Source organism: Peromyscus eremicus, chromosome 1 (genome assembly GCF_949786415.1).
Source record: "Peromyscus eremicus chromosome 1, PerEre_H2_v1, whole genome shotgun sequence".
NCBI lineage: Eukaryota > Metazoa > Chordata > Mammalia > Rodentia > Cricetidae > Peromyscus > Peromyscus eremicus.
Genome location: NC_081416.1, coordinates 21,121,174 through 21,135,295, shown reverse-complemented (window position 1 = coordinate 21,135,295; position 14,122 = coordinate 21,121,174). Strand labels below are relative to the sequence as shown.

General features: G+C 48.6%; 1 protein-coding gene across 1 annotated transcript in view; it reads right to left on the bottom strand.

The window, feature by feature from the left end:
• Pik3ap1 (phosphoinositide-3-kinase adaptor protein 1) overlaps positions 1-14,122 on the bottom strand; it is a 113,303-nt gene that overhangs the window by 40,814 nt on the left and 58,367 nt on the right. Inside the window, exons 7-8 of the mRNA XM_059258168.1 lie at positions 11,671-11,867; positions 8,791-8,980 (exon numbers count right to left, since the gene is read on the bottom strand). Of these exons, the coding sequence (XP_059114151.1) occupies positions 8,791-8,980; positions 11,671-11,867 (387 nt within the window). The remainder of the gene's footprint in view (positions 1-8,790; positions 8,981-11,670; positions 11,868-14,122) is intronic.

Here is a 14,122-nt window from a genome sequence, read left to right as displayed (position 1 = left end):
CTGTGTATTGTTCCCTCTTTTTCTTGAGATGCTGGGAATTGAACCCAGGGCCTCCATGCCAGTCAAGCAAGCACTCTACCACTGAGATATTTCCTGCTCCTATTTTCAGTCTTCTTCTGTTTTTTTTAAGAGTAAGTTTGTTTTAATTCATGTCTTCTACCTTCAAAATGAGTTTGAGAATGTGTTTACCACAATATTGGAATTTTCATCCATGATCTCAAACATCTGAAAACTTTTTTCAAATTTCCTTGTTGAGACACACAGTATATTCTTACAGTTAAGTACACTTAAAGCATGAGTAAGATCTAAATTCAACAAATGCCAAACCTCACAATAGGATCATGTGTGGAAATCTGACTTGGCTTGCCAGGCATTGTCTTTACTCAGGCCCCAGAACACCCCAATGTCTTGCTTCCTTTGCAGAGACCATTTCACTTGTGCTCCCCAGAATCCCTTTCACGGTATTAGTGAGCTGGGTAATGCCCACTAGGTGGCACTCTACAACCCATGCTGGCCCCATCCTGTGCATCTGGGATCTTAGGTGGAGGCATCCTTAGGAAAAAAGGCTAAAGCCAGGGATCCATGAGGAGGAGTGACCAGACAACATGATGGCGCAAGGGTTTAGGGACGAGATGAAGGAAGTGTACAGACTCGGGAGAAGATAGTGAGGTACTGCCAAGGGCAGGGACCAGCCAGATAGTCTGCATTGAGGGGACAAAGCCGAGTCGGAGAAGGGCAGCAGCTGAAAGCCAGCAAGCAACAGAGCTCGGCAGACTGGCTGCTAGGCACCGAGACAGATTGGCACTGTGGAATGGCCTCTGGTATCTTGAAGACTTATGTTCAAATCCTGCCTCTGACTCTTACTAGGCTCTATGTCCTTGGGCAGGTCACTTGGCTTCTGTAAGCGTCAGTGTCCCACCTGCAGAGTGGGGACAAACCACAGGGCCTACCTCATAGGAGAGCTGTGTGAGGTGATTAAGACAGTGTCTATGAATGCATAGAAACCGTGCAAGACACCAAACTCCTAGTTATCATTGTCACTCTGAGGCTATTGAGACGAACCACCACTACCACGACATCAACGCATTATCCCACAGTTCTGTGGCTCAGAAGTCAAAGTGGGTCCTACTGGCCCAAACCAAGGCTTTATCTGGGCCACATTCCCTCACAGAAGCTCTAAAGTAGGAGTTGTTTCTCTTCCCTCCCCAGGGTCCAGGGGTGGTCTACATGCCTTGTCATCGGGCCCCCTCCCTCCATCTTCAAAGTCAGCAACGCCAGGCAAAGCACTTGGCTGGACCAAGCCCTTCTCGCCATGCCATCCATCTCTCCTGTCCTCCGGTTCCCTCTTTTCCTCTTAACATCTGTAGTCATAATGAAGTCACTCGCGAAGAAGCCACATTACTCTCCTCATCTCAAGGGCAGCTGGCTAGCAAGCTTAATTGTGCCCATAACCTCGATTCCCCTCTGCACAGACCCTCAGCACACGTGAATGAAGCACAGCCACACACTGGGAGCATTACTCTGCTTCTCTGGCTGCATGGAATTCCTTCCCACGTAGGGCTGGTGAGGGGACGAGGACTGTGGCGCACTGAAGAAGTCTGTTGTGCTTACACAGACTGGGCAACCTTGTCCTATTCAGACACTGGGCTCTATAGTGCGTCCGGATGTGTGTACTCCTTACATGAAGTTCCAGAAAAAGATTTTTTTTTTGTCCTTTTACATTCCAAACAAGATGGTTCTCCCAAGACTTTGAATTTGACCATGAATGACAGATGTGGACACAGGCCTCCATACCCTGTTCTGTATTCATGGCAGACATCATTAATCACAGCGTTCTCTCTGTCCTCAAATCCTTCTCAACACACCACTCAGGCACTCAGTAGTGACCTGTTTTCTACCTGACCTTATTTGGAGAACGTCTCTAGGTCCAGATGCCTGACTTGTGTCTAGGGTGACCCTTGATACAGTTCCCTGCAGAAGCTTTCCTCCTGCTGCCCATATGGTAATCAGACATCGTGTCAGGAGATTTGCTATAGGACCCTGCTGCCATATATGGAGGCTTATGATAGGAGCAAATTAGGTGATGCCCAGCCACTGTCCCCAGTCTTTATATCTCCCCTCGCTCTGGAATAAAGCTGAGCTGTAACACTGAAGCAGTCTCCCGGAAGGCTATTTCCATCGTACTACAGGTCAGACAATGCCCTGCTTGCTCCTTCTGTCCCCTTTGCCCTCATGACCTGGTGGCCAATGGACAGTGGGGAAGGAAGGGACCAGCAGAGACCTGCCGGCACTAGTGTATTTTTAAAACGTGATTTGCCATGCCTATATTACCAATAAGGCCAGACAGGCAGCAAGTACTATGCTTGTAATAGTTAAAGGTACCTAACTGTTTGGCAATCACAAGTGGTAAGACACCAGGTATAAATCGGAAAGCACTTTGTATCCAGAAGCCAGGTGGACAGACTGAGATGACCAAAACAGAAAATTCTCTGGGCAAAGGGACTCTGTTTGCAGACAAAGGGATGTTGTTCAGCAGTGGAAGAGCACGGCCCTGCATTTCTGGATGTTCAAGGCTTGTCATTCAGACTCCATGCACTTAACCTTCACCACTTGCCGCTTGCCAGTTAAAAATAAACTGAAATGTGTCGAAACCTGCTGGTCTAAAGGAAATGTGCAAAGTTCTTTCATTTCAGCAGAAGAAAAACAACAAAGGAAGCGGCACTGGGTCCCAGTCTCCTTCTGGAAGCGAAGCTGCAGCCCCACAGGACACTGGGTCCCAGTCTCCTTCTGGAAGCATGGCTGCAGGCTCACAGGACACTGGGTCCCGGTCTCCTTCTGGAAGCAATGCTGCAGGCTCACAGGACACTGGGTCCCGGTCTCCTTCTGGAAGCATGGCTGCAGGCTCACAGGACACTGGGTCCCAGTCTCCTTCTGGAAGCATGGCTGCAGGCTCACAGGACACTGGGTCCCAGTCTCCTTCTGGAAGAGAAGCTGCAGGCTCACAACACAGGCTATGGAATCAATCTTCAAGGATATGTTTCTAGAATGTAAGAAGCTTGCACTCAGGATGACAAAACATCCCAGCAGTCACTTAATTAGGGAATGAATCAACAGCAGTCACAAATTCCCCAAGAAATCTGTGTGATGCTCCTCTTGGGGCAGAACTTTAGTCTAGATCACTTAGCTCCAGGGCACACTCATTCCATCCAGATTACATGCTAATGCAACACAAAGCCAAGAAAACACCAGCTCCTAAAGGACTGTTCTAGAAAGGCTGATAATGAGAGACACTGAGGTAAGGGGCCATTAAGGTTTATTAAGGAATGAGACTTATAAGGCACACTCACGACACAGAACAAGGTAGACGCTGCTGACCACCCAGCTGTCCTTGTCCTGCCGTTCTGCCCGAGGGCGAGAACCAAATTGCAAGGCACGCATCTCTGCATCTGGCTCCTGCTCTGACCACCCAAGAGCGCATGCGCATGACCCCTGCCCCACAGTTTTTAAGGAGTCACGTATCCTCAGAGCAGACCTCACCCATAAGGAAAAATTAAAAAAAAAACAAAAAACACCACTCCACCCAATTGGTCGTTGGGCCAAATGGTGGAATTCCCACAACAGGCTCTCTAACACTAAAGCAGCAAGACCCCACTTCTACCCTCCAATAAGTATCTTTTGGGGCCAAAGAGTCTTGGAGCAAAGAGCAGATGATAAGAGGACCCGGAGATAACCTGAAATCTAGCTGGTGCCATCTGTACCCAGCTAGGACTGGGTGGCTTGGCTGATAATATCAACTTAAAAGCCCAACTTTTCACATGTGGATGGAGAAGCGATGGAAGCAGAGAAAGAAGGGAAGACGGACAAACAGACACACAGAAGCGAATGGCAATCTGAAATCAGAGGGGTGGAGGAGTGACGTCTAGTGTTGGCGATGAGGAAAATGGGGCAGAAATGCCAAGGTGAAAAGGAGGAGAGAGTCCAGCCTGCAGCTTTATACACGGTGAGCAAAGCAGCCCCGCCCTGTGTGAGCAGGTCCATGGAGCGTGCTTAATGTGGACTCTGGAAGGCAGGGATCATGACAATTCACAATTCACTGGCTGTTTATCACCTGGCACCATGTCACTTACACACAGGACAGATTTGATAAGGATTTGTCGAATGAGTGAGTAGGTGAAACAAGAAATAAGTGCGTGATGTGGTGGAGTCTGGGCTCTGTGAAGGAGTCTGGGCATTGCTGGAGCCGAGAGAAAAAGATAGGCAATTTAGGCAGGAGAACCAGCATAACGTATGTCGACAGGAAATAAGGCAGCCTGAAGCAGCCAGGGAGTTATGACCCCCTGGAGGTCTCACACTCAGCAGTTACCTAATCGATATCTCACTTTACCTGTCAAAAAAACAAGGACATTGAACTAGGATGTGGACAGACTAATCTACATTTGAACTTCCGCAAAGTCCAGGATTACATCTTATTTTCTAGTCCTTCTGCTGGCTGAGCACATCTTATGCATAGAACTGGGCTGGGTACTGGGGATGACACAAAGCTGTAAGTCATTCTTCCTATCAAAGTCAGGGGCTCACAACCAGAGAGACATAATTAATGAGGGTGCAAGGTGATCTGTGTGCAGCTCCCCAGGAGAAACACAGTCGGTAAGCTGTGTGGGTCCAAAGGGGATCGAGGCTGGCTGCTGGTGGTAGAGAAGTATTTCTTACTAATTGTAAAACATGTGACCAGGTGTTTTCACCAAGCACTAGGAGATCAAGAAGTGCAGAGTCCTGGCCTGACCCCTAGACAGTACACATCCAACCTTGTACCCAGAACTAATGACCCTGCGGTAGTTCTGGGGTCCGCTCACCAGAATCTTCTCAAACAGGTCTGCAAGGGGAAGACAGAGTCTCTGCAGCTGCAGGAAGGGGAGACTCCTGGGAGAAAACAGTGTGTGTGTGTGTGTGGGGGGGTTATGGGGACTTTGTCTCAGAAGCCCACCCATGACCTGGCAGTTTTGCTTAGAGCGAGGCCTGCAGGCCTGGCTGCAAGGTCCTTCACAGTGCCTGGCTGTGCCTCCAGCTCGGACAGAACCAGGCTCTTAGAAGGGATTGAAAAATCAGAAACTTCATGTAAAAGACCACAAACTGATATGATTTGTCACAAGACCCCAGTTACTAGGGAGCTGCTGAGGAAAGCCAAACCAATGGGGCAAACCTCAGCTGGGCCAGGTCCCAGAAAGGTCAGGGGTCAAAAGAAAAGTTACTCTAGGGAAACAGAGAGTTCTCTGGGATTTCAGCAACTCCTGTGAGTCTGCAGTTCCTAGCAGCATAATGGTGTACCTTACTCCATTCTCCTGTGGAAAAAAGGTGAGCCTCTGAGATACGTAAGTAAGCAAAGCTATAACCCAGTGGGTTACCCTGGAAACAGACTGGACAAGGGCCTCCAGGCATTAGCTCACCAGGTCTCCAGATCAGAGATTTTGGGTGAAGCTGACAAAAGAAAAGAAGGACTCCCCTCAAAGGACCATGAGGACCATAATTCACCTTCAAAGGCAAAGATGGAGGTGCAAGAACCAAGCAAGAGAATTAGGGGGTAGTGAAAACACATAACTCAAAGGCGCCTTGATTTGATCCAGTAATTGCGTCATTTTATCCTTCACTAAGATAGTTCTTACATAGCAAAGTGTGGAAGTTAAGTTGATGGTTTAAAACTCCAGGTAAAAAGAAGCAAAACTGAAGACTTGAAAACAGAGACCTGCAGTTACCACCTGGGGGCAGCATATCTAAACTAAAGACCGAGTGTGTGTGTGTGTGTGTGTGTGTGTGTGTGTGTGTGTGTGTGTGTGTGTGTGTGCTAAAGGTGTGTGTGATGATGTGTGTTGGTGGGGTGTGGGGTGCTGTCAGGGAAAGGAGGGAGTGGAACAGAGCTATAATCTCTAGGTCAGACCCCCAACCTTTCCTCCCAGGTCCCCTTGATTAAACACTGGGAGCTTCCCTGTGGTTATTTAGGGTTCCCTTTCCCAAACCTAAGCAATAAAAGGGCAAATTTGTTCCAACAACACTCATGGGCTCTCCCAGGTAACTGGCCTAAAGTTTCATACTCTATCATATCGTCCTGTGAACCAGTGAAATGCCTAAGCGGTGAGTGAATTCTCCTGATACACTGATTTTCAGCATCTAAGAATTGCCATCAGAAATGACAACAAAGATGAGCATTGATAAACCTGGCACTTAGACATACAGAAACAGCTCCTGAGGAGTGTCCACCCCAAGGCCGTAAATAGATCCCCAGAATGACAGGCCAGGGGGTCCCTTTACCCCAATGTGGTGGCAGACACTTTCCTTTGGGAACCTGAAGACTCGATTCCTGAACCAGTTTTCCCGTGATGGACTTAAGAATGTTACAAACTCTTGGAGCCTTTATTTCTCCCTATACAGTAGAAATGATTCTATCCATCAAGGTGAAGGACGATTGGATAAGACACCAGAGATAAAAACAGCTGGTCCCCATCTAAGGATGGCGAATCCATGGCCATCACCACGCTAGTGCTGCCACAGCATCCAAGATGGACCCGTTTGCCCTCTATCCTACTTCTTCAGGGACCAAACTGTCCCCTAAAGTGTTAGGGGCCAAACCCAGGCAGTCACTGTCGGTAAAATGATTCTTCCCAGGCCTGAGTTGCTGCATCTTCTGAACCAGCAGGGAAGAGATCATTCCCAGGTTAAACCAGACAGCCACAGAGACAGAGACAAACATAATCACGTCTACAGTCAGAAACTTCAGAGATTATATAGTCTGGCAAATTAAAACTCGGATCAATTCATTCCCCACACAAATAGTAGCCACACCCTACAGCCTGCCTCCTTCCTGGTAGCCTCCCTGGGTCTATGACATCCAGAACCTCCCGACCCCAAGGGACTTCACAATCTGCTATCCAGCCACAAACAGGCTAGCCCCATAGCACCCTCAGACACACTGGTGAGCCTGCTTTTGGGTGATAGCCTGGGTGCCTTAGTATTCTCTACAGGAATCCTGCAACATGGTGGGGGATTTTCGTATATTGGAGTATCTGTGGGTGAGGGAATAGCACTCATGAAGACCATCAACACGCACTGTCAGTAAGCAGGGAATTCTCTCATTGTTCAACAGCCCCACAGTCAGGGAGCGGGGCAGAAAGCAGGTGCATTTTCTGGATTCCTAAAGGGTCCTGCTGGTGGTTTTGTGAATGAGTCCTGTTCTAAAGTGTTTTGGTCCACTGTAACTCCAAAACCCAGGAAGAGAATCAAGTAGCTGGAACAGAAATGCCCCTAGAAACATTTGCTAGGTATGAATGTGGGTGAGCAGACCTATGAGGGGAGGCGGGTGTCAGCAGCTGGGGTTTCTTTGTTTGTTTCAGGGGAGGGGGCTGTTTTGTATTTGAGACAAGGTCTCTTTGTAACCCAGGCTGGTCTTGATCCTCCAACCTCCACCTGAGTGCTGGAATTATTGGCATGAGTAGCCTTACGCTGTTTTTAACTAGCATCTGCATCAGCCCCAGATACGGGAAACAGCCTTAGGGGCTGAGAGCTTTTCTAAAGGTGACCAAAACTAAAATGTCTCCAGTGAGAGACAAAATTCTGGCCTGGGTTAAAAAGTGTGAAATCTGTGCTCTGTAGAATGTTAGCTACAGCATTTGGGGCAAGGTCACCTTTCTCTGACTCTGTTTCCTCGCAGCAAGTAGTAATTGCATCGGAACACAAGGGGATAAAGGGTGTGAATGGCTTGGATCGTGGATCATACCTCCTTCCTCACAGCCTTGCCGGGCCTGGGCTCATTTGTGAAGAGCCTCCAGGTATGATTCTCCTGCTCCCCAAAGGTGCTGGTGTGTGTGTGGGGGGGGGGGGGACGACTTTACACCACCTCTGATTCCCAGGCAGCCTGTGCCTCCCTACTCTAAGGACTCCTCGTGATGGCTTTTCCACACTCTCATGCTTGGAAAAATCAGACTCCCTTCCCTGCAGGTCCTGAAAGGACCTCAGCTTAGCCCTCCCAGAAATCCCCCCATCCATAAAGCCGATGTGTTGGTGGATATTTATCTTGTCTTTCTTAAATCTATTAAGTAGACCCGGAGGGTAGGAGAACTAGGTCCTGGGCAGCGGTTCAGAGTGCTTAGCACTTCACAGTACGTGACAGTAACACATCAGTAAGCCTCAGGGTGGGCGTCCAGCTGTGCCCACCTGCCTCCCCACCGGCCTCTGCCCCGAAATCCAATCTCCCTTAGATCAACTTCTCTGAAGGCTGGCCCACTGCCCCCTAGAGGGCGCTCTGAAGACGGTTGGTGGTGGCTCTGAGTGTAGTTGCCCACACAGGGTTATTTCATGTCTTTTCATGCCAGCATGCCTAGGTATCTTCTCCACTCATTCCTCTTCTACAACTCAATTAGGGAAGTGTAACAAAGCCAAAAAGCTTCACATGTGAGTAGGTTATGTTGTACGTGAATTGTATGTCAGATAGAAAAGGCCGTGGGGGTGGGGCATTGAAAAATGCTTGTTATAAAAAGGGCCGGACTGGACTGGAAGGGCTAAGAGCTTCTTGATCGGAAGACCATGCCGTCAAGACTAGTGACTTCCGGGCAAGCAGTAGAGGAAGTTGGGAGAGGGGCTCCGCTTGTTATGACACATGACTGCAGCCCTCAAGCTGTGGCAACACCCGAGCTTCACTGGGGTGGCAGCAGAGGTAATCAGGGGCTTTCCCCCTTTGGACTAGAATTAAGAAAGCCATTTCTGAGCAACAGGATAGAAGCAGAACTAGGCTGAGCCACTTACAGAGATCTTCTGTGGCTGCTGGGGCAAAGGCAGCCATGGATTCGTACAGCTCCTCGTCACAGCCAGGGTTGAGGGAGCATTTCATGAGCAGGTCTGTGGACAGGTGGGCCATGGACTCATACACGTCGTCAGCCTCCTCACCATGCATCAGCTCCTCTTTAATGTGACTCTTCAGCATGTCCACAGTCTCCTGCAAGGGAAGATGGGCTCGTTGAACACAAGGTACCTGGCTAGCTGGGCAGACTCAGGCCCAAGTGGGCTTGTGGTGGCCAAAGGGAGGAGTGTCGGATCAGGGTTACAATTGCTTATTTCATCTGTAGATGAGGGAGAGTATTGGCATTCCTCACCTGACAGGGAGCTCTGTGGAGCCAGGCGTCAGGTGCTTTTCTCTTCTTTGTCTTACCCTTCTTGTTCTAATCTTTGTATCTTCCTCCCACACTAATCACAGAGTTAAGCACCTACATCCTGGTTAAATGTTTGGGTGCCAGAGGGCATAAATTAAAAACTGCTTCCCCATGAGTACCTGGTCAGAATCAGGCTCAACACTGGGCACACACCTGCACCCGCCCTCCTTTGGAAGGCACACCGCTCTCCCTCATCTACAGATGAAAAAGCAAAGCTCAGAAAACCTGGTCTTCCCTGCAAGCCTTACAGTCTCCATGTTGATCCTTTTACTACATCCCACTGGGTGCTCAGGGGGAAACAGTGACCCAGGGGACCACACAGCCGCACCGTGGTTTGGAAGGGCTACGCTGAGTTGTCCCCACACTTGTGCAGCCAGCGCTCCCTGAGGGACGTCTCCAGCCCTGTCCTCCGGGAAGGTTTTCCTAAGTGCCTGACGATTTCAAGGGTTTCCTCCCCCAGTTTCAACACTCTAGATGTTCCCAAAGACAGCTGCCCTTACACAAAGGGCCCTGAAGTCAGAAAGGCTGCCCCTGTCCCTCTGCCTCCAGAGGGTTTGAGGCTGATTTCCCTGCAACCTCTGAACAACTTTTCCTGGTCAGACATGGTGGTATGTCACAATCCTTAACCTCAGCCTCAAACCACAGAAACCCTCCTTCATCAGCACCACCTGACAAAGGTCACCTTTGGTTGACAGTGTGTTAGTGTCCCGGTGAGACCCAAATGAACTAAGTAACAAGCTCTTAGTGGTGGGGACTCTGGGTGTAGCACTTGGCAAACAAACAAACAAACAAAATCTGACTCTCCATGAGCACCATGCAAGGACAACATTTGGTGGCATTGGTAGAAGGTGACTTAACTAGGAGTCAAGATGATATGAGAAATGTGAGTCAGATTAAAGCACAAGGCCTCTGAAAATAACACTGTAACCTCCTCTGTTATGCAGAGGAAGGTAACAAGCCCCGATGATAGCACTGAACTGGGTTCAAATCCCACCTCTACCTTTACCAGTGTGAAGCTCTAGGCACAATCACCTTGGCTGTCTCTGTCCTCATTTATAAGGTGAAGGTCTTAGACCCTTCAACTTCAAGGGAGTTAAAGTTAAATGGGACAGGGCGTTTGCTGATCAAATGACAGAGAGGCCCTACCGAAAACAACGAACCAAAAGTGGCATGCTGTATTTAGCACATTTGTGATTTCAAAGCAAAGCCAAGTGAATAATCTTAGAGAAGAATATGAGTGCCTTTATGCCCATTTACGCCAGTGAGGACCCAAACAAGGACTTAGACTATTCTGATTGTTGGAAACAACTACATAGCCCCCAAGACATCGGAAGCCCTTCTGTGTCCATTGGCGCCACCGCCTTACAGATTTTCTATCACGGAGTAGAGCTAGGTTTTCTGCGGTGGTGTCAGGCTCACTCCTGTCTGGAGACAGCAAGCAAGACCGTATTAGTCTGGCTGCTTATTTTGGGGGGGTCATAGCCAGACGAGCTAGTCCCAGGTGCCCCTTGCGAGTTTGAAAAGGAGGAACACCCAAAGGGAGTGGAGTCAAGAACAGCTTCCTCCAAGACAGTGGAGGCAACCCTGGGCATGGGACAACACCCAGGCATGGTGCAAGATTGAACTCAGACCAAGGATGAGCCGCCAAGAAAGCTGCGTGTATCCACCTGCCTTAAAGTTCAGATCCAAGCGGAGGCTCAGAGAGACTGGATGTTAGTGGGGGACAAGGTCTCAAAGTCGGCCACCTTGATGCCTCTCAGGGTAGAGCCTTTCTATGGCCTTCACCAAGGAAGGAACCAATTCTAACACAATTTACCTAGCCCAAAGGTGGGCAAGGCAGCTAGGGACATGCCACCAAGGAGCCTTGGAGGTAGGTGAAGAGAGACTCAGCATCAGCCTTGAACAGATGCATTCTATGCAAGTTCCTGTCAATATTCTGGGAATGGCCTCAGTGTTTTACATATGTCAGTTCCTTTTAGTCAAAAAACAACTCTATGAACAGCCCTCTTAGGATCCTTCCTTCTGCATATTAAGAAATGGGAGAAGGAGGCTGGTTAACTCAGTGGTTAAGAGCATTTGCTGCTCCTGCAAAGGACCTGGGTTCTATTCCCAGTCCCTACATGGGGGCTTCCAACAATCAATAACTCCAGTCCCAGAGTATCTGATGCACTCTTCTGGGGGCACCAGGCATGCATGCAGTACGCATGTATACATACAGGAAAAACACTCATACACAAACAATAAGAGTAAAATTAGAGAGGAGAGGGAGAGAGAGAATTTGTGACTTGCCCAAAGTCACATGGCTACCAAGTGGGTACAGGAATTTAAACTCAGGCCCACCAAAACTGTCTACTGCCAGAGAGACACATGAAGACATGTTAGAGACAAAAACCATCAGTGTCTGTGATGAAAACGGCCGGTCTGGAACCACTCGGTGCATGTCCTATCACGGGGCCTTTTCTCCCCTTCACCTTACCACATACTCGTCGATGAACTGGCGAAGGTCCCTGAAGCCGTGTTTCTCGGCAATGGTGTTGGGATAGTGGCCGTGCTTGTTGGCCACGCTATAGGCCTGGAGAGCCCCTGGGCAGGTGAGCAGCAAGGCGGTGAGGTTCTTCAGTCCATACTTTGCAGCAAAATGCAACAGGGTGGGCAGCTCTTCATCCCTCTGATCTAAAAAGGTGTCAGGGAGAATTTAACTAAAGGGTGAGAAGGCAGACATAGAACTCCTTTGCTCCCGGAGGTGAAGCTGATGAGCCTTAGTATGGTAAGCAGTAAGCACTCAATCATTGCTGACTGGCTGACTGACCTAACATCAGATTGCTTCCTCTGGGGAACTTCTAATGTTCCTGCACTCGATGATATTTTAGTTGGTAGACTAGTACTTGGTAACATATCGTCTACTTTAAAGTGAGTGGAAAATCCTCAGAAAATGATGCCTTTTCTTTTTTCTTTCTTTGGGGCTAAGGATTCAACTCATAGCTTGAGGTACTGAGTGAGTGCTCTACCCCTGAGCTACATTTCCAACCCCAAGCCATGCTGATTTCTAAGGCTTAAACGGCAGCCACAGAACAGGGTAGGAATCCCATTTTGCTCTTCTCTGCAACACTCAACACTGGTCTGAAATTACTGCCTTGAGCTGACTGAGAGAAAGAAGATCATTGAGAGACGGCACAGAAGTTAAGAGCACTGGCTGCTCTTCCAGAAGACCTGGGCTTGATTCCTGGCACCCATGTGGTGGCTCATAACTATCTCTAATTCCAGACCCAGCACCCTATTCTGGCCTCTGAGAGCACTGCACACACACAGTGCACAGACATACATGCAGGCAAAAAACCCATACACATAAAATAAAAATAAAGGAAGAAATGTTCAAATAGAAAGAAGTCTACCCACTTACTTCTTATTACCAATTTTATAAATATACCAAGAAAAAAAAAAGGCTCATGTTGGGGATTTAGGGGGTAATTTTTTTTTCCTTTTCATAAAAATTTATTTCTAGGCCCTGTCAGTTTATGTGTTTATTTATTTTCTCTTCTTTTCATATATGTGTGTGAGGTGTAGTGCATGTGTATTTGCAAGTATGTAGACATACATAAGAGAGGCGCATTGAACGTGCATGCATGTGGAGGCCCAGGATGACGTCAAGAATCTCCCACCATCACTCTTTCACCTTATTCTTTGAGGCAGGGTCTCTCTCTAACCAAATACAGCTAGTCTGCTTGCTCCAGATCATCTATCTATGCCTCCTCAGCCTGGGATTACAAGGGAAATCATCATGCCCACTTGGCATTTAAGGGATTCTGAAGATCTAAACTCCAGTTCTCTTGCTTGTGTGGACAGTGATTTAACCACTGAGCCATCATTCCAAGCCTGGCCCTGTCCTTTTAAAAATGATAAATCCAGCTTCCTGTTCACCAGGATATGCTCCTTGGGATGAAAGGTCTGAAAATGTCCCCATGTCCCTATGTTGTCAGGTGCTGCGAGCCGCAGAAATCTGAAGTAGGAACTCAGCTGGTACTGAGAAGGCTTGCAGCAGTCAGGTTATGAGATACTCTCTCCTGGGCCCCAGAATCAGAGAATAGAAACATTTACAGCAAAGAGAGGAGAATGTTCCATAGTAGGAGAATGAGGAGAAACAGCAGGAAAGAGAATGGCCCCTGAGAAGGCCCGACAGGCAATTCTCTTCCTATGGTTACCACACTACAGGCAGGTGAAACTCAGTCAGAAGGCAACGAGAGCCTGGGGTACCACTGTGAAGTGCCACTGTGGTGGGAAGGAACAGGTACCTGTGCAGTATTCCAGGTGGCATCCCCAGGCATGTGGTATGACTGTCCTGGCTCCTATTGCTACCACAGTGTATGTGCATAGGGCCTGCTCATTGCTCAAGTTACAGATATTTGCTTAAAGCCCACAAAGGGAAGTACCTGAGCTGACAGCCTAGTAAAAAAGAGAGCTGCAGCAGGCAAGCTGTGGGACCGAAGGCCCAACATGCTGGGGGAGCCCTCTGCAGGTGGTGGGAGAGACTCCTGGGGGACTGGAGAAGGCCTTCCTTCCAGAGAAAATGCTACCTGAGGGGATAAAGAGAAAGCCACCAGAAGAATGGCAGCCCAGGCAGGGACAGACAAATGGTGCTTCTGTGAGTGGAATGGCAAGACACAGACTCAAGAAATCTATACTATCTGGGAACAGAGATAATCAGTGGCAGAAGCAAGCAGCCATCCCTCGGGCCTTGTTATCAGGCAAAGGAGTTTGAACTCCATCCAGAAGGTAAGTGAGAACCACAGGCATTTTCAGAAGGGAGTCGAGCGCAGTTGTGTGCCATGAAATGACATTTCAGACACAGAAGTTCTATCAGATTAGAATGAAGCTGACAAACTCCTACCCGCTGGCCATGCTGCAGCTCTCACAGAGCAATGCATTCCTCA